The 19,235-nt window shown below is 56.5% G+C and overlaps 6 protein-coding genes across 6 annotated transcripts; 4 read left to right on the top strand and 2 right to left on the bottom strand.

Moving 5' to 3' along the window:
* Position 1: 1 nt before the first annotated feature.
* On the bottom strand, positions 2–2,154 carry BCV69DRAFT_283941 (hypothetical protein). The gene is made up of 3 exons (XM_025492869.1): positions 1,561–2,154; positions 1,176–1,480; positions 2–1,088 (listed from the first exon to the last, which is right to left on the bottom strand). Exons 1-3 carry the CDS (start codon positions 1,898–1,900, stop codon positions 216–218), a joined length of 1,518 nt encoding a protein of 505 aa, XP_025346995.1. The 5' UTR covers positions 1,901–2,154; the 3' UTR covers positions 2–215.
* Positions 2,155–2,740: 586 nt separating this feature from the next.
* Positions 2,741–4,350, top strand: BCV69DRAFT_287916 (DUF185-domain-containing protein; the record flags this gene model as incomplete). Its single annotated transcript, XM_025493593.1, has 3 exons — positions 2,741–2,983; positions 3,055–3,858; positions 3,952–4,350. The coding sequence occupies 3 exons, from the start codon at positions 2,741–2,743 to the stop codon at positions 4,348–4,350; spliced, it is 1,446 nt and encodes a 481-aa protein (XP_025346994.1).
* A 552-nt stretch (positions 4,351–4,902) lies between these two features.
* Positions 4,903–7,268, top strand: BCV69DRAFT_303197 (WD40 repeat-like protein; the record flags this gene model as incomplete). The annotated part of the gene is made up of 2 exons (XM_025494644.1): positions 4,903–5,269; positions 5,347–7,268. 2 exons carry the CDS (start codon positions 4,903–4,905, stop codon positions 7,233–7,235), a joined length of 2,256 nt encoding a protein of 751 aa, XP_025346993.1. The 3' UTR covers positions 7,236–7,268.
* Positions 7,269–7,547: 279 nt separating this feature from the next.
* Positions 7,548–12,646, top strand: BCV69DRAFT_283938 (hypothetical protein). Its single transcript, XM_025492868.1, has 2 exons — positions 7,548–8,231; positions 8,322–12,646. The coding sequence occupies exons 1-2, from the start codon at positions 8,037–8,039 to the stop codon at positions 12,501–12,503; spliced, it is 4,377 nt and encodes a 1,458-aa protein (XP_025346992.1). The 5' UTR covers positions 7,548–8,036; the 3' UTR covers positions 12,504–12,646.
* Positions 12,647–14,925: 2,279 nt separating this feature from the next.
* Positions 14,926–16,405, top strand: BCV69DRAFT_287914 (hypothetical protein; the record flags this gene model as incomplete). The annotated part of the gene is made up of 3 exons (XM_025493592.1): positions 14,926–15,072; positions 15,293–16,152; positions 16,252–16,405. The coding sequence occupies 3 exons, from the start codon at positions 14,926–14,928 to the stop codon at positions 16,403–16,405; spliced, it is 1,161 nt and encodes a 386-aa protein (XP_025346991.1).
* Positions 16,406–16,687: 282 nt separating this feature from the next.
* Positions 16,688–19,166, bottom strand: BCV69DRAFT_250671 (putative SCF complex member Cullin 1; the record flags this gene model as incomplete). The annotated part of the gene is made up of 3 exons (XM_025490390.1): positions 16,688–16,868; positions 16,967–17,766; positions 17,847–19,166. The coding sequence occupies 3 exons, from the start codon at positions 19,164–19,166 to the stop codon at positions 16,688–16,690; spliced, it is 2,301 nt and encodes a 766-aa protein (XP_025346990.1).
* Positions 19,167–19,235: the final 69 nt, after the last annotated feature.

Genomic DNA, 19,235 nt, shown 5'->3' with positions numbered 1-19,235 from the left:
AGGGAGACAGCAACGGACTGTGATGGATATCGATTGGATCTGGAGGTGGGTGGATCTGGAGAGCAGGACCGCTGACAAACATCTAGTGAGGGCCGGTAGGATCGAGTGGTGACGTGACGCGAGATGGCCAAGCAGGGACCTCTTCTTCTTCCTCCTCCTCTTTCGCTTCCCTCAGTGGGCGTGGAATTTCACACTGCACTGCACTGCACCTCACCTCACCCACTCCTCCCAGCAATCGGCCTCCCGAGCTGGGTCCTATTTCCTCCCCCTCCCCCAGCTCCACCTGCAGCTCCAGCTCCAGCTCCAGCTCCAGCCGGCAAACTCGACCTGGACTCCTCCAACTCTGTAGCTGCACTCCCACTTGCACCACCACCCGTAGTAGTCCCCACATTGACCGCTCCTGTGCCACTCCTCTCTGGTGCTCCTCCCCCCCTAGGCAGTACTCCATCTTTCAACTGCTGCCAGTTCTCTGGCCTCATACGCAGCCAGCGCATTCTCGGTCCACTCTTTGCAAGCTCAGAGACGCGGAAGCCGTAGATGCGAGGGGTGTAGAGACGGGCAGAGGGCTCTTTCTGACCTGTGAGGGAGGCGTTGAGTGCTGAGGATTGGAGAGAAGAAGAGGTCGATGATGGACCGTAATTGTTTGCAGCAGAAGAAGAAGAGGATGAGGGCTTGTCGACCGAGGTGGACGTCTCGCCGAGGGCGCTGCTGCTGCTGCTGCCCATTTGAAGGTCAACGTCGTTATTGCTCGCGGCTTCGGTGCCCTGGACCTGCTCCGTCTCTCCACCTCTGGCGCTCGTGCTCCACAAGTTGAGCGAATTGGCGTTGGATCCAGGCGGGGCGATGATGCTGGGAGCGATTTCTCTGTAGCATTGGAAGAGGAGGTGAGGAAACGTTGTTCCGAAAAAGGCGCCGTCTACGCCGTGGAAGCGTGAGGAGGGGGGAGCGTAGCAGTCGATGCAATTGGCACAGAAGAGCTTGACAGTATCGAGACCTGGCAGGTCGGATCTTCCACAGGGCAGCACTGGGTGAGAGTGGCAGAAGACACGAGGACAGTAGCCAAAGTGGCCTGCATCGTATTTCTCCACCTGTGAAACGGGGATGTAAAGATATTTCTGTATAAGTACCTAGAGCCCTTATACGGTCTTGCTCAAGTCTCAACACTGTCTACTCACCATCTGCTGCAGTCCCTGCTTTGTCAAGATGTACCTCTGGTGAATCAGTCCATACAGTAGCTCCGCGCTGCTCTCTACGATGCTAACGTCCGGAATCTTCAGACTATCCTCCTGAGGCTCTACATCCAGAATCATCTCCAATGCCTCCTTGTAGAAGGGCACGAGAGCATTGAGACCTGTCAGGTTGAAGTCGTCTTCGATGAAGTCTTCCGAGACTTCTGCAAAGTATTCATGGCCGGGCAGGGAGCAGAACCAGGAGATCCAGGTTAGAGACTCTGTGCCAGAGTCCGAGATCGAGTCCGACTCTATAGACGGCAAGAGAGAAAGGTCAAAGGTGGCTCAGGTGGCTCAAGCTGACATCACTTTGAATCCTCGCATTACTCACCATAGATGTCTTCACCATGCATCTCTCCCTCACCATCATCAAACTCCTCTTCCTCTTCCTCTTCATCTTCATCCTGCTCTTCTCCCTCTACCGCCCTCCTCAGGTTCTGTAGATGAGCCATATCATCTTCCTCTTGATCATCAATCTGCTGCTCCTCGCCTGACTGGATTCCCAAGTCTGGATCATGACCTGCTTCTCGGGCTTGTTGCTCTAGCCTCTCCTGCTGCTCAGCTGCCCTTATCTTCTTGACAAGGTCCGAGGCGGCGAGGGGTGTTGTGCTATTAGGGGATGCTAGGGAGGGATCTTGTCTTGCGGCCGAGGAAGGTGGTGAGGAGGGCATGATGAAAGAGAGGGAGGGGGTGACGAGTCGCGGGGTATCTTGTTGAGGTATGGAGCAGACTGGCGTCTGGAGATGCAGGAAGTAGTCGTCGTGTGTCTGCTGGCCTCAGGAGTGAAAGTCGCAGGCGTTGGCTGTGGCTTGTCTGACCTGGATGATGACGCTGACTCTGATGATGCTGCAAGTGCTGAGGGTCGAGTAGCAAGTGTAGGATGGCGAGCAAGAAGACCAGTACGATGAGATCCGCGATGGGAAGGACGCATCGACTTGCAGGGCGCACCACCACACGCACGCACACACACCTCGGCGCAAAAGTTCAATCAAAGCCAGAAGCCCCGCTCGGGCCGGAACAGAGGCACACAGGCGCACAGGCACGGGCAACCACTCACCCCTACCGGCAGCATACGAAGATCCGCTCCCCACCTCTCCACACCACCACACCATACCTCTACAGACATGGCAGCCAGAACACCTCGAGCAGCTCGCAAAGCAATACGGCAGTCCATCGGCCTCGCTACTGCCGGACCTTCACGCATAGCGCCCACCCCAAAAGTAACAGCATACAACCCACCCCAGAGCGGCCCTTCTTCTCTCTGTCACAGGTCCTTCTCCACAGCTACCCCCTCCCGCAATGCAAGCACCGCTGCAGGCCAGTCGCCCCCCAGCAGTCTGCCTGACCAAGGCTCTGACAAGCTTCGCAAGACACTGGCAGACCTCATTGCCGACTCGATCAAGGTGAGAAGCTCTGCAAGGTCCCCCTCACAGGTGCAATTCTGACCCGGGGTGCCCGCTTCCTTCTGATCCGCACATCAGGCATCAGGACCCATCTCCGTAGCCACATTTATGCGCACAGCCCTCCTCGACCCTTCCCAAGGCTACTATGCTTCTGCAAATGCAGACGACCAGGGAAGAGATGTACTGGGTGCAAGGGGAGACTTTATTACTTCTCCCGAGATCAGTCAGGTATTCGGTGAGCTACTGGCAGTCTACTTTGTCGCCAGGTGGCAGGCAGTGGGAAGTCCAGAGCAGATGAGATTGGTCGAGTTTGGACCGGGAAAGGGAACATTGCTTGCTGATATGATTCGGGTGAGTCGGAGGAGAGAACAAGTGCTTCGCAGTTAAAGCCACAGGCTGACATACCCTCCCCTCATTTATAGACGTTCGCCCGATTCCCGATCCTGAATTCCCTCAAGACGATTCATCTGGTGGAAACTTCAGAAGGTCTGATGCGATTGCAGCTCAGAGCTATAGAGGAGGCTCTCAAGGCAGCAGGCAAGAAGATTGCCATGCCTCCATCAGATCCTGCCGTGCCTGCGCCTCCCCTCAAGGACAACGAAGTCTCCGTCGAGTATTTTCCCTTGGTAGATGCTGTACCCGTCAAGCCCGACCAATGGACTGCCCTCGTCGGTCACGAGTTCTTCGATGCTCTTCCTATCCACATCTTCGAGAAGACGATCAAGGGCTTCAGGGAAGTCCTGGTGGACGTCAAGCGCGAGACTGTGTATCGGAGTGCCTCCAGCAATTCGCCAGAGACCACGCAGCAGGCTGGTCAATCGGGCGTTACTACCATCAAAGTCTCCGACCTGCGTCGGAACAAGACCACTTCCTCATCACCCGGCTCCGCCTCTGGCACTGCAACTAGCGCTGGTCCTCCAGAATTTCAGTATGTCCTCTCACCTACTGAGACACCCTGGACGAAGCTTCTTGCCTCGTCCAACCCGCGCTTCAAGTCTCTACAGCCTGGACAGAGGGTGGAAATCTCACCAGAGAGCTGGGCCACGGCTCGCAAGATTGGGGAGCTCGTGGCAGGGAAGAAGGCCAAGGTTCCAGAGGAGTCGAGGAAGCTGATGGGGCGCAAGGCAGAAGAGGAGCGCGAGGAGGCAGACGCTGGTGAAAGCTTGGGAGGCGCGGGGCTGATTGTGGACTATGGAGATGAGAAGGCCTTCGGTGGCTCGTTCAGAGTGAGTGTTCGAACGGCAGACATGAAACAGAGACGCCACTTGCTGACATCCGATCGTCTGTCATTGGTGCCCCCGCTGCGCTGCTCTACTCAGGCCTTCAAGTCCCACGCAGTCGTCTCACCTCTTCAAGCCCCCGGCCAAGCAGACTTGACAGCCAACGTGGACTTTGCCTATCTCAAGAATGCTCTCGCAACCACTACTGCCCGCTCGCTGGGTCCCATGTTCCAGTCTCACTTTCTAGCCACACTAGGTCTCGCACCTAGGGTCGAGGCACTAGTAAAGGCAGCTGGCGACAGCGGGAGCGGTACTGGAAGCGGGCGAGCGAAAGAGATTGAGTCGAGTGCCAAGAGGCTGGTAGATCCGACGGGGATGGGAGCGCAATACAAGGTGCTCGGAATTGAGGGCGGTGCAGGGCAGGAGGTTTGGCCGTTTGACTTTGAAGAGCAGCTGAGAGCTTCTGCGAAGCCGTATAAGAAGGAAGAGGAGAAGTAGACTGGTTATTGCATTGTATTCTACCGCCTCTTCGCCATCAATAGACCCTGCCTGGGATCTGGATATCCCACCATGACTGACTGACTGACTGAGGCCCCCCTCTGGGCTCGACGAGTTGCGAATCCAAATCTTGCGAATCTACGCCCTTTCCGTCTGGCGGAGTCCCGACACAGTCGGTGCGCGCTCGCTCGGTCTCAGCCCCTTCCGCCTGGCTGGGTCGTGTGTGGAAATATTTTTGAAGTTGAAGAACTTCCTGCAAGGCATCACCTTCCGATTGAGCATCTCCGTACTCGTACCAGTCGCCTTCTCCTCTACCCTACAAAAGCATCTCTCCTCTCTCTCATTGTGGGAAAGGGAAGACGGCTCAGCTTTCTCCTATCTTTTGAGAGCGCAGCTGGCTCTGAGTCTCCTATTTCTTGCTGGCTCGGACCGCTGCGACTTCAGCAGCGTCTCCCTCCGCCACTAGGGCTCTTCCGCCGTTCCTCTACAATCCTTCCTTTCTAGACAGGGGCTCTTCAGCAGACGGCTACTTTAGCATAGCAGCTAACAGATATGCCCGACGCCTTCTTCCAGAAGAAGCGCAAGCGCTCTACCTCCTCCACAGGCGGAGGCGAGCGATCGCGAGCTAGCGGATCTTCCTCTTCTACAGGCCGGGGCGGTTCTTCCAGCCGCGGCAGGGGAAGAGGAGATAGTAATGGCAGTGGTTCCCGCTCTGGTGCCGGTGCATCGGGAACTTCTCGTCGCAGTCGAGAGGAAGACGATGATGAGGATGACTTCGATGTGGATACGGCGGATACGAGACATCGGTATGATGAGGATGTGGAGAGTGAAGAGGAGAGGGACGCTGAGGAGACGCCTGCCGAGGCGAGGGCGAGGATGGCCAAGATGTATTTGGAGGGACTGAGGGGCAATAGTCTTGGTGAGTTGTACTTCATGTCTGATTCGGATGCTCGAGGGTTGCAGCTTACGCTCTGCTCACCGCCCACATTTCTACAGATCCCGAAGACGCAGATGCTGCTCTGGCCGATCAAGAGAACATTGCTTCGCGTCTACAGAAGGACCTCTCGGAGCACTCAGGCCGCCTGCACATCTTCATTGCATCACGTATAGCAGTCCCTCCTTCGGACGGTTCCTCGAACCTCTTCCTGTCAGGCGGGCATCGAGGACCCCTCACTGCAGCAGTGGCCAGTCAGAATGGTCAATACATCTACACAGCAGGAAAGGATGGGAACCTCTTTCGCTGGAGGATGAGGGATGGCAGAATTGACTTGCTGATGCCTAGGCGGCGGCGAGCCATTGGCAAGAGTAGCGGCAAGGGAAAGGAAAAGGTGGATACAGCCACGATTGAGGAGATGGTGGAGGAGGAGGAGGAAGCTGACGAGCCCGCTGCTGCAGCGCAAGTCGATGCTGAGATGCACGAGCGACCTTCCTCCTCGACACCGAGATCGAAGTCTAGTGGAGCTAGCCGGCGGCAGGCAAGAAGGGCTGGCGCTGCCCTCAACGGGAAGCTCAAGTCATCGAATTTCCCTGCAGCAGCATCTTCGACGGCCACAGGAGGTTTCCATGAGGTGGTGGAGCTAGGACCGGAAGAAGGCCATACGGACGTTCTCTGGTCTCTTGCAGTCAGCAGCGACGGCAAAATTGTGGTTTCCGGAGGAGCCGATCGTCGCATTGGCGTGTGGTCTATCACATCGCCTTCCTCGTCTGAGGACGACCACGCCAACGCCTCGTCGGGACCTTCAGCAAAGTGGGTCAAGGCACTTTACGGCCACAAGGACTCCATCACTGGGCTCAAGTTCCGCATTGGTACCCACGAGCTCTATTCTGCTTCCCTAGACCGAACAATCAAGCTCTTCGACGTCGATCAGCTGTCCTACATCGAGACGCTCTTCGGTCATCAGGAATCTATCACCTCCCTCGATGCTCTCAGAGGCGAATTTGCCTTGACTTCGGGAGGAAGAGATCGGACTGCCCGTTGGTGGAAAGTGAGAGAGGAGTCGCAGTTGGTCTTCCGCGGAGGAGCCAAGAGCAAGATGAGGGACGCAGTGGAAGGAGGAGATCTTCTTGGCGGCGGAGAGGGCGAAGACGGACGCAAGGTCCGCGGTGACAGGGGCGGGACTATCGTCGAGGGAAGTCTGGAATGCGTCGCCATGATCGACGAGGGACATTTCTTGACAGGTGGAGACAGTGGAGCCATCTCCCTCTGGTCGCTCGGAAAGAAGAAGCCCAACTTTAGCAGAGCTGCCACGCACGGATTCGAGTCCACTCCACGTTCCTCGCACACCGCCGAGCTGGTGCAGCCCACCTCGTCATCCTCGGACGACATCTTGACGCCTAGGTGGATCACCTCTCTGGCCGTTCTCCCTTACTCGGACCTCTTTGCCTCCGGATCTTGGGACGGGTCCATCCGCCTTTGGCAGCTGGACTTCCGGTTGCGCTCCTTCAAACCCCTGGGAGAAGTCAAGGTGTGTGGCTTTGTCAACAGTATTCAGATCTTCCAACCGCCGAGGTCTACTCTGCTCGAGGGCAAGCAGGTGCTCAACAAGGAGGAGTGGAAGTGGAGAGCGGGTGCCAAGGGAGCTTATCGACCTCGTTCGGGTGGGGCAGAGGCTCAAGGATCGGTCGAGAGCGACGCTGCGGAGAAGAAGGAGGTCAACGGGATCACCGCCCCCGCAATCAACGGCAGCGGCAAGACATCGTCCTCCACAGGTGCGAGGAAGGAGCTAGTGCCCCCCATCTTGGTCGCTGCGATTGGGGTTGAGCCCCGTACTGGCAGATGGACGAAGTTGAAGGGAAGGCAGTCAGCGGTCAATGGTGCAGTAGTGGTTCCCTTGTCGTTCAAGCCAGTGACTGTCAGGCGGACAGAGGAAGAAGCGGTCGTTTGAGGACAGAAGAGGTGATGAGGGACATCCCTCAACATAGCATCACAATTACAATCACCATCATCATCCTCAATCAACTAACACTGAGCAATCAAGACCCGCCCACCTCGTGTCCCTGTTTAGCGATTTGAGCCCCACCTTGACTCCCCACCCCGGGTAAAGCAGCATGCCATGATCGCCCCCTCCTTGAGATGCGCGCCTCGGGCTTTCTTCCCGCTTCCCCGCGCCGGCCCGCGGGTGGGCTGACTCGAGCCGCGTGTGGCTCTGGCTGAAGCGGGCGGGTGATGGTCTGTCTGTCTGTCCGTCCGTCCGTCGGTTCATCTCCTTCTTCTAATCCTTTGCCTTTCTTCTCGACTTTCTTACTTACTGGGGTACGCACCTTTTGAGCATTTACTCTTCTGCTACTACGGAAGACTTCCTCTCAGGGCATCGGGGCCATCTTCTCCTCACGCCTCTCCTTGCATCGGACAGCCCGCGTCCGGCTGCTTGCTTCATCGCCGCTCTTCCCTGCCTCAGAGGCTACCTCTTGCCGCTTGTCCTTTGCGGCCGCAAACTCCTTGCAAGATTGCCGGCGTGCCTGGGCGAACTCTTTGCCAGTAGCTAGCAGATACTGAGCCTGCGCTGTAGCCCCGACATACAGATCTGCGGAGCGCCCTGATCTGAATTGATCTGCAGAAGACTCAGCCAGTCAGTCATTCGGTCGGTCGGTCGGTCAATCGCTCAGGGCTATAAAGACCAAAGGGGCAGCCTCTCGTCCTTGCCCATCCCTTTCTACCCTCTCACACCACGCCCCAGGCCACACTCATGGCTCCGGCATTGGACCTCTCTTCCTCCTCCTCCACTGCCTCTATCCGTACTGCCCTCGATGAGGGAATTCGCCAGGAGCAGGATCAATCAGAAGAGGCGGCATGTCCTTGCTTGAACGTGAGGGTAAAATATCATGCGGGAAGTGAGGAAGGAGGAAAAGTCCGCTTGGCAGAGGAAGATGGAGTTGTTGTCGTGAGTCTGAACGGTACCTGCCGTTATGTGGCGATTCAACGTACATATATACTGACAAGATGCCTTGCAATCTGCAAACCCTCTTCTCAGGCACTCCCCTCCCTAGTCGGCAAGGAGCTGGCCCAGGTCAGCGCTCTCGGAGCCTCATCCCTACCTCGTACAGCGCTGAGATGCCTACACTGCTCCACCTCCGTCTATGCCGTCGAGAAGGCACTCTCTGCTGGACCTACGCGATCTGTTGGCTTCAGATCTGCTAGCGGCAGCGGCAATGCTCCCTCTGTCACCTCAAGTCCATCTGCAGAGCTAAGGAAAGCCACTCCATCGACAAAAGACGTCCTCGTGAGACCGCAAGATGGCTTCATCTACCTTCTCCCGGGCTCGATTGGGGCGGATGAAATCAGAGAGGCTGAAGTCGATGATGCTTTCTCGCCCATCTACGGTGTTTCTGTCTCTTTGGTCTCGCCTCCTGGATCATCAGCGATGCTTTCAGAGAGCTCATCTTCGGGTAGGCCATCTTTTGCAAAGGCTCAGCATCGTCAGTCATCCTACGGTCAATATACGTCTGCAAGTCAGTACGGACTCCAGGGTCTCCCAAACCACATTGTCATTTCTCCCAGTGCCTCTCCTCGCGCCCGTTCGCCGTCGAACAGCATGTCTGCCAGTGTCAGTGGTGGCTGGATACCACCTACGGGGTCTTCCTCATCGAGCAGTCCTACACCTTCGCCTCTCGCGACACAACTAGACACAGCTGCTCTGGACAGTCTGCGACAGTGGCGGACGGCTGCTGAGCAGGAGATCGTCCAGATGGTTCGAGCCAAGAGACGGGAGTTCGATGATTTGATCAAGCGCGCTAAAGTAGAAGGAGAGGCTATGCTGGAGAGAGTCAAGACCGCCCCTGCCCCCTCACCAGCCACTGCTCTGATGACAGCTCCTTCATCTGTAGAGACGAGGGGTAGAAGTAACGGGCGAAGCAAGGACGGTCGATCTCGGGATTCTTCGCTTGCAGCTCCTGAGAGGAGCGCTGATGACCGGTCTTCGTCTGAGGCTGCTATTGCCGCTAACAAGGCGTCCCAAGAAGCATCCCGCGAAGCCTCGCGAGAGCCCTCTCGAGAGGCATCGCCTACACTCTCTGACGAAGCCTTCCAAAGAAGGCCAACTCAGCTTTCCTCTCGTCACGCGATCTTCAACAATGGTGGTGCTGGCGCACACATTTCGTCGTCACTCTCCGCCCTCAGCGCGTCTTTCGCCATGCGGGGTAGGGAAGCGCCAAGCGCCATGGATGACTGGGCTCAGAAGCGCAGGCTGAAAGAGCGCTACCCCGAGGGCGATCACTCTGTCATGACCTCGGCGGCTACTTCGGCAGCAAACTCTTACAGCGACCAGGGTCATCTGGCAACTCGGGAAGAGGTCGAAGAGGAGGAAAGGAGAGGCAGAGGGAGAGAGCGTGGACCTCGTACGGACAGTCCTGCAAAGGCTGGCTCAACTGCAGAGGCCGGATTGGGCTCGACGCCTGTGCAGAACATCGGATCTGCAATGGTCGCCCCTGGTACTGTCTCTCGACCTACAATGGCTCCTTCGTCACTGAGCGTCAAGCACTTTACGAAGCGACCAGCCGTCATCTCTGTCGATACTGGCGCATCGGCAGATGCAGACACGCCTCGTCCTGGTGGTCCCCTGGGAGGTCTCGCTTCCCCTTCTGCGGACATCCATCTCAGACCTCGCAATCCTCCCCCTCGCGGTGCAGAGGCACTGAAGCCTGCCACTCGAAAGAGCAGGGAGGCTCAGCCGAAGGGTGGAAGCAAGGAGAGGGCGGAACGTAAAGCGGGTGCTGGCGCGGGAGAGAAGAAGGTGGCCTTTGCTGAGACGACTGATCAGGCGGCGAGTAGAAATTACTCTGACAGTGAAGAAGAAGAAGAGAAGGAGCTCGTTGACGAAAGAGGTACGGCTGTCTTTGACATCGATGAAGAGCTTGATGGAGAGGATGAAGCCAAGACCAAGGAGGGATCGCGTACCGATGCCGTCAAGGGCGCTGCTGAAACTCTGCTGGAACAGGAGAGTCAGAGCGAGTCCACAATGTTGGACGGACCGGAAGAAGGCACAGACCTCGACGGAAGTGATGAGGATGGCAGGAGTGACTTGGACGAAGACGATCTGGGCGGCATGAGAGCTAGCGTCGGTGCTCGTCAAGCTGGATCTTTCGCAGCTCTGGCAGAATTTGGTCGAACGCGAGGAAGAGGCCGCAGCTCAGCCTCAGGCGCTTCACACGCAGCTGCATTCGATCCAGCAAGTATCCGCTTGGACGGTAGGGTCGTGGTTCCCGGCGATAGCTCACCCAAGAAACGTTCCGACAGCCGCAGTCGAGAAGAATCACACGATGTACCCCTGGTCCTTCCATCAAGCGACTACGATGGCAACAGCACCAGCGATAAACGGCGTGGCTCTGAATGGGACCGAAGGAAGACGGCCATCGGTTACAGGTCTACCATTGGAGATGCCGAGTTGCGCTTGAGCGGACTGCTTGCTCCCCACGCTCCGTCACATCGACGCTTGTGGATCAAGGAACGCAGGAAGAACGATGAGAAGTACATCTCTGCGACCGACGAACTTGAGGAGAAGGGCGCAAGCGGGAGCAGCAGTGATGGGGAGGACAAGGACAAGCAGTGGTTTGCCTGGCAACAGCGAGCCAAGCAGATCGAAGATGAGGCTGCGAAGCGCCACCGAGACCTCGTCAGCAACACGGGTGCTGCAGGCCTCTTGGCCTCTTCGATGCCTGCCGATCGGGGATCTGGCGCGGTAGGTAGCGTGGGCATTCCAATGTCTCGTCAGGGCACTAGTGGGACGACAGGCGCTGGTTCCACGACTGTCTACGATGCTACATCTGGGTTCGATCGAGAGCCAAAGACTTCGCTACCCTATCAGGAGCGCCAGATGGTGCCCTCACTGCGCAAAGCTACCAGACTTCATCCAAGCACCTCGGGAGCTCTGCTATCTCGTCGATCGAGTCAGCTGCCCACAATTCCAGACGCCGAGGTGGGCGAGAGTTCCACTCGGCCCGCGGCCACTTTCCAGCCTAGCCGGCCTCTTCCTACCTCGAGAGTCAGTGGGACGGGCTCAAGAGTGGCCTCTCCCGAATCTACAAGCCGGGGTACTGGCAGTGCTGCTGGTGCCTTGCCGGGTAGCGTAGTGACAAAGGGCTTTGGCCCGGGTAGCAGTATTTCCCCAGCAGGTCAAGTCACTTCCCAGCCGCAGGTAGTCGCTCCGCAGCCTGTCGTGTCGAACAAGGATCACCGAGGTATTGGATTGGGTCTTGGCCTCGGCCCTGGAGTCGGCAGCGCAGCTCAATCTCCTCTGCTGGGAGTCGATTCGGGCACCGCGACAGGACACTCCACACCAGGTTCTAGAAGTCCTGGAGGCTCTGTACGTCGCTCTCCCCGCCCACCCTACATTCCTCCTCCGCCACCTACCTCTGCATCTATTGTTTTGCAGCCAGATCCGCTCATGAAGCCTTCCCCGCTCAACCTCTTCAAGACGGCTCCTGATATGCGCTTCGCCTACAACGAAGAGGGTGAAGAGGAAGAGACGGATTGGACCAAGGTGCTGAGCTTCATGCATCGCGTCGAGCAGCTCAAGACGAACAAGCGCACTGGCTGGATCCACCATCGTGTGCCCCTCGTGGAGAGCATCGCGGACCACATGTACCGCATGGCGATCCTAGCCATGCTCTGCCCCAATGGCAACAACATCGACTTGGCAAAGTGTGTCATGCTCGCCCTCGTGCATGACTTGGCCGAGGCAGAAGTGGGCGATCTCACACCCCTCGACGGAGTCAGCAAAGAGGAAAAGACTCGTCGCGAGGGTGAAGCCCTAGCCTATCTGGTTCACGACCTTCTAGGTTCCAGCCCCGCCGGTCTACGCATCGAGTCCCTCTGGCACGAGTACGAGGATCGACAAACCCCCGAATCCCTCTTGGTCAAAGATCTCGACCGTTTCGAGTTGTTACTCCAAGCCGTCGAGTACGAGGGGAGGTACGACATTGTGGATCTACAACCCTTCTTTAGTTGTGCGGGAGACATTGGTCATCCGAGGATTAGGAAATGGGCAGTAGAGTTGGCGAGGGAGAGGGAGGAGATGTGGAGAAAGAAGGGACCACAGTGGGCTTATACACAGACGGTGCAGGGGAGCGTTACTGGTCAGGACGTCGAGGGTGAAGAAGGAGGAGGGGAGAAAGAGAAGGGGGGAGAGGCAAAGGTAGAAGTAGGCAAGAGGGATTGAGAGGCCTACTACGCTGAGCGTTCTTTCTGCGGGATACTTTGATCACCTCGCTTCAGTCCTGCTATACAATTTGTACCTCTTTTCATCCACACCAATTCTCGCTCTTCATCCAAAGTATCAGCAATGCAGCACATCACACAATCATGCCACGGCGTATACGACTGCTGAGATCAACGGGATACGACTGCTGAGATCGACGGGAATTGATATGGGTGTTCGTAGATTCCTCGAGTCATGCATGTGTGATGTGTGTTGATGCTTGCAATGAGCTACAGTATATACACTCCCCCCCTCTGCCAGATGTCTTCCTTCCCTCCCTCCCTCCTTTCCTTCCTGCGCCTCGGCGTCAAGACCTCGATATTCGTCACTTCTTCGGCTCCTCCTCCTCCTCCTCTTCGAGCTCCACTCTCGGATTCTCCTTTTCCCACTCCCTCTGTCGTCTCACCCTCCCTTCCCAAGTATCCCAACGTCGTAAAAGAGCCTCGGGGCTAAACCAAGGTGGAGGTGGTGCAGGACCTGGAATGTTCACCTTGGGCTTTTCACCCTCCTTGTCTGCTGCAACGGGTACTGCCGTCGCAGGAGATGAAGCTACGAGGGAGATTGAAGGGAGGACATTCACGATTCGACCTTCCCTGTAGACGCGCGCGGGCTGGATACCGCACCAGCCTGCTTCATCCTCCTCGGGAAGCTTTCTGAGAAGGCTCGCCTTGACCTTTGCTTTTGGGTCGTCTTCGCCATTGACATCCTCGTCAGAAGGAGCGCTGACTGCCTCTACCCAGCTGCACCCGCCTCGCACGTCTAGAGGTGCCAGCAAGCCCCAAAGAAATTGGTCTGCAGCACTCTTGGGACTCTTGGCGAGTACGAGTCCCAGTAGTGGCCAAAGAAGAAGGATGGCTACTCTTCTCAACCACGCAAGAAGAGTGGCTGTGAGACCAGGACTGCTTGCTCGTGAGGATGCGCTAGAAGATGGGCTGGCAGGCGTGGAAGGCCAGATGAACTGCCACACTTCCCCGTCGCGTTCAAAGCCCGGACAGATACTGATGGCATTGATATTCGGATACTTTCCGCCTTTAGTGCCGCCTGCGACTAGCTCGTCCACCGAGGAGATCCTAGCTCCTCCTCCAGGTGCACCGGTTGGATCATTTGAGAGGATTCCAGGCAGTGGGTTGCGCGGACGAGGATCTGCTTCTGCCAAGAGGAGCAGACGACGCTGCAGCTCGTGTAGGAGGAGGATGAATTGCAATGTTGCTGCTCCAGAAGTGGAGATGGAGACGGGAAGGGGAGCAGAGCTCCTCTGCGGCGGTGAGGTGGGACGCGAAGCTGCAGACGTACCCGATTTGGTCTTGTTCCTGCTCTTCGCAGATGTCGACTTTGATCCCACGCTGGAGGCGCTTGATGCTTCCTTCTCAGCAGCACTACTAAGCTCTGCAGCCCGTTCGCCCTCTTCGAAGCGCCTGACGCCGGCAGCGTACCAAGGGCTGACCCAATTGAGAATGCGAATGTCTCGCCCTGGAGGCAAAAGCATCAGGGTACTCAGAAGCGAGTTGACGAGGTGGAATCGTCCGAGCATCTCTCGCTCGCACAGAGTAAGCGACTGCCCACGGAAGCCAGATCTATCCTCTCCAGCTGCGGAGAGCTCGAGCTGCTTCAGCGTGTAGGGGAGGAAGATGATCCCGTCGCATCGTCTGGGAGCTCGTGCTGCTGCTCCGCCTCCTCCCTCTGCACCCCCCTCATCACCGCTTAGCCCAGCATTTCCCATACCACCAAGACCGCTCTCTGCTCTTCCACCAGCGGGTCCAGCACCTGTACCTCCTCCGCCTTCGCCTTCGTTCCAGCGAGCGCAGAAGGCTTCGATGGAGGTGAGATCGAGCATGTCGCACTGTTCAGCGTAGATGAGAACGTTGTTCGTCCCATCGCGCAGAAGCTGAAGGTATTGAAGAGTCGATGAGAGGGCAGTGGGGTGGAAGGATGTGACTGGAAGAAGCAAGAGAAGTTGGGCGCCTCGGGACGACAAGGCCGAAAGGAGGAGGAGCGATGTGGGCGTGAAGTTGCACTGGAATCAGGAGAGAGCAAGTAGACGTAGGGTATACCGTCAATTGGGAGAACAGCTTCTACACTTCCACTGTTAAAGGCTACTCACGACGACGAGGAACGTCAACCCGTGCAAATCCCTCTCGGCCTGTCTCCTTCTGACTCCTTTGCCAACATCATCCCCTGCCCTTCCCATCTTCTCCTTCTCCTTCAATGCCCTCTCTTCTGCATCTTCTTCCTCTTTGGCGCGTAGATGCAAGCGTGCAATAAGGTCTTTTCCGTTACTCCACCTGCGTAGTACCACCAGGGCTACGAGGGAGAGGACGAGGAAGAGGGTATTTGGGTGTATGAGGGAAGCCGAGGTGCGCGAGGAGAGGAGGTAGGGGACCAGATGGACTGGCATCGCGAGCGAGGGACGACGAAGAAGAAGAAGAAGAAGAAGATGGCAGCAGAAGCTGGACAGGTAGAAGAGGGATACGGACGCCCCTCCGCTGATCAGAGGAAGGTACCAACAGAGGAAGCAAGGAAGGAAGGAAGGGTCAGCAGGGAGGGAGTGACACCGCCATGCCGCGTAGCGGGAGCCGAGGTTGCCGCGGGTCATCCTCCTCCACTTCGGCACAAAGTCGCACAGGTCATGGTCCCATACTGGAACCTAGCTAGACTAATCTTCCAACCAATCCTTCTATACCATCTAGACACTACTTTATGACGATATGGCCTCCTCTTCATCTTCATCAGCAGCAGCGGCACCGGCTCAGAAGTTGCGCGTGGGCTACATCCCAGAGCACTTTGCTTCTCCTCTCCTCCTCCTCTCCCGCACACCCTGGGGCGAAGCCAACCTCGAACTCGTCTCCCAACCAGCAGGAACAGGTCAAGTCCTCACTTCCTTCGATGCTTCCTCCGCGGAAGGTCAGAAGATTGATGTGGCCATTGCTCTGACCGAGGCCCTCATTGCCGGTATCGCCAAGGGCCGTCAGGACCTTAAGCTCGTAGGTAGCTACGTCAAGACTCCCCTAGTGTGGGCCGTGAGCACAGGTACTTCCCCTCAAGCCGAAAAGTACCAGAGTATCGATGATCTCCGGGGTACTACGCTGGGCATTTCCCGTGTTGGGTCTGGAAGCCAGATCATGGCAAGCGTAATGGCACTGCAGCGCTCCTGGCCTACAGGTGGCGAAGGCGCTGCCGAAGAGGGTGGTATTAGTTTCCACATCGACAATACCTTCCCCTCTCTGCGATCTTCGGTCAACACCGGACGAACCTCGGCATTCATGTGGGAAACTTTCACCACGAAGCCCTTCTATGACTCGGGCGAGGTGAGAAAGATCGGTGAAGTACCCACCCCTTGGCCCTCTTGGACCATTGCCGCTTCGACGAACACGGCACTTGCCTCGCTTCCCTCAAGGGCGCTCCTAGATGACTTCCTGCATCGTTTACAGGGTGCAATTGTGGACTTTACAAGTCAGGAGAGTTTGAGAGAGTCAAGGCCAGAGGAGTTCATCATCGAAGAGCTGGGCTATCAGAGGAAGGACGTAGAGGACTGGTTGAAGACGGTTAGGTGGGTAGGCGATGGGAGGGGCAGCGTCCCTGATACGCCTACGTTGGGACAAACGACTAGCACGTGAGTACGACAAGCTGGTAGAGTCTACCTTCCCTCTGCTCCACGCAGCTCTCGTACTGGCCGCCGACTCTTCTGACGTGCCTTCCTCCCCTTTCGCAGTGCAACCGTCTCTCGCCAAGTGCTCATCCAGACCCTTCAGACACTGCAGAAAGCCGGAGTGCTCACTTCTGCTCAAGCCGAAGGCGACGGTGCAGACCCAAGCCTGTTCATCGATCCATGGGGTAACGGCGATGTTGGAAGGCTAGTGGAGTAAGGGCCAGGGGTAAGAGAGACTATAGATCGGACGTGCTGCAATACACGCCATACCCCTCTCTCGCTCTCGGTCCCTTTTCATTGATGCTGTGATGATGAAATTGTGAGATTGGATGGCCAATGAGTGTGACCATCTCCGACACGAGCGATGTCCAAGAGTGGGTGAATGAGGAGATAGCCCTTGGCGTACTCCAACAACAAGAGCGTGATTGTCATTCGCGTTCCCTCTCTTCCCCACTGCCCTGCCCTCCCCTCTGGCTCCGCTCTCCAGCCAAGAAGGGAGCTAAGCAAGATACTGGAGCACGTCCCTAGCTCCCTCGACTCTCTCAAGGTACTCCTTTTCAATGAGTGCCTCAATGGCCTTCTTGATCGTCGGCACCGAAGGTTGAAACCGCGATGAGACTTGTGAGACGCACTCCTGGATGAGCTGAGCGTGCTTGAGCGTCTTGCGGGCTTTCATGATCCTGAGAATGGCGAGGCAGGACAGGGGGAAGCGTACAGGAGAAGTGGTCAGCAAAAACTCCTGCAGTGACCAGCCCAGGCTCTGGAGAGTTCTTCTCACCTGACAATGGTAGCTTGCAGCAATAGCTTCCTGTCCTCGTCCACCGTCTTCATCACATCGCTCGTCTCGGCCTTTTGCTCGCTCTTGACAGGCATGTTCAAATTCACCCTCAACTTCTTGAACTTGGCCTTGTCGTTGATCTCGTACTTGTCCGCTCCATCACCACCAGCGTCTCCCTCGACCTTGTTCAGGACCTTTGTCTTGACGAGGGCGCCTAGAGCTCCCTTGAGCGAGGCATCGTTCAGTCTGGTGGAAGTCTGCAGCTCGGTATAGGAGAGAGAGTCGGCAGAATTATACTGCAGCAGGACTGCCGTCTGATAGATGCTGGTGGTGAATATGTGCTTCTGTGACAAGTATGTAGTGGATAGATCTGCTCTGCCTAGTTGCCAGAGCCATGTCAGCTTGCGTCCAGAATGCTTGGCGCCGTAGTATCTCTCAAAGCGTGTGTATGTCGGCAGGAGCTCAGTAGGAATTGAGAACTCTGAAGCAGGCGCAGTCAGAGGCCAGAAACCATTGGCTAGCACTAAAGAGTAGAAGTCAATGTTGGCTTCCGACTTGTCATACTGCTTCGACACCTGCTCCTTGTAGTTGTCGTTGAGCTCCTTGGACAACCCCACATCCGTGAACATTCGCTGCAGCTTGTTCGTGTATTCGAAACCGCAAGTCTCCTTCAGCTTCGAGATCATGCTGGCCTCCGCATCGTCGGATGCAGAGGCAAAGTTGACCAGTCTCTTAGCCAGCATCTTGGAGTAGAACTTCTGGAACACGTCCTTGTCCTCGATGTACTTGAAGACAACCATCTGCAGATGTTGGGGAAGGAGATCGTCAATATTGTCAGTCCCATGCTTTCCGCGGCAGAAAGCCATCTATCGCTGCTCACTACTTGGTTCAGGGCCTCCTCCAGCCCGGCCTCCTCTGCGCTCTTGTTGCTCTTCTTGAGCAGCCCATCAGTATGCTTCGCAAGCAGCTCGGGCGACTTGCTCGTACTTTCTCCCGTCGCCTTGTTCTTGTTCATGTACACCCGGCAAGCCTTGTCCAAGGATGCAAGGAAGCCAGCTTCGCCCCTGAAGGAATTGTTGACGACGGTCAGATACTTTGCGTGGACAGCGAGGAGAGCCTCGACGTAGGCAGCAGGCTCCATTGCCTCTGCATCAGTTCCAACGATGTTCTCGACTGCAGCCGCTCCCTTCTTCTTGACGTATTCCTCGAACCTCTTGCGCAACGGCTCGAGTCCTTCCGTGATACGGAACAAAAGTGTGTACATCCGATAAAGGTCGTCCCCCTTGTCCGTCTCCAGCAAATTCTCGAATCCGTCCCACAACAATTGTGAATGACCTCTGATCAGGACCGAATCGCATCTGGCGATCAGCTTGGACCGTGTGCTTGGGTGGAGGTAGAGCTCCACCCTATCCTCCTCCTCTTTCAGACGAGTTTCTGCCTTTCTCATGTAGTCCGTCACAGAGTTGGCAGCAACAAAGGCATCGCTTTCCGTCTTGTAGTAGACCTCCGTCGAGGCAATGAAGGACGTCTCGAACTCGTACCTGTAGATCTCGACATTTTGCTGTGTGGTATCGTTCTCGTCCAGGCCCAATGAAACAAAGCTGTCCACGACCCTCTTCACCAGGCTTGTATCGATTGTCTCTCCATTTCTCTGCTTCTGAATCTGCTTCAGTACTGCATCTGATAGCCTCTCCTTCGACTGGATCTGTTTGAACATATGGTCCCGCCATTGTACGAGGGCAATCGTGTAGACTGTATAGACGTGTCTCCGGCCTTCGTCCTTTTCCCTCTTGACCCAATATCGATTGAGGTAGGAGAAGACGTGATGTACGAAGTTGGCTCCTCTTGTATATCTTGTCCATTCGGCTGCATAGTACCGAAGTAGAGCCTCGTCAGTGAGCTCAGCAGCACGCTGGGCGGCCTGCAGGGAGTGCTCCTTGAAGTACACCTTGAGGTGGTCGTACAGCTCCGCTCCCATCAGATTTGCCCCTGCCTTGACACCGCTACCCAGACTGCCCCCGCCTGAGGTGTTCATCCTAGAGGAGATACAGTAGTTGTAGACGGCAGTGTAGAGGTTCATGTAGTCCTTGTACTCCATACCTTCGAGTACCTGTTGCATCATGACTTCGATACCTACCTGGAGGAACTTCCAGGTGGCCTTGAGGTCGCCCGCGGGCGGGAGAGGGTTCGGTGGAGGCATAGTGGGCTGCTGTTGCTGAAATTGATGCTATGAAGGTGACTGATGAGAGGAACGATGTGGTGTCTTGGA

The sequence above is a fragment of the Pseudomicrostroma glucosiphilum genome (genome assembly GCF_003144135.1).
Source record: "Pseudomicrostroma glucosiphilum strain MCA 4718 unplaced genomic scaffold BCV69scaffold_10, whole genome shotgun sequence".
In the NCBI taxonomy this organism is placed as follows: domain Eukaryota; kingdom Fungi; phylum Basidiomycota; class Exobasidiomycetes; order Microstromatales; family Microstromataceae; genus Microstroma; species Microstroma glucosiphilum.
The sequence above is the reverse complement of the archived record's forward strand: the minus strand, read 5'-3'. Positions and strand labels throughout refer to the sequence as shown.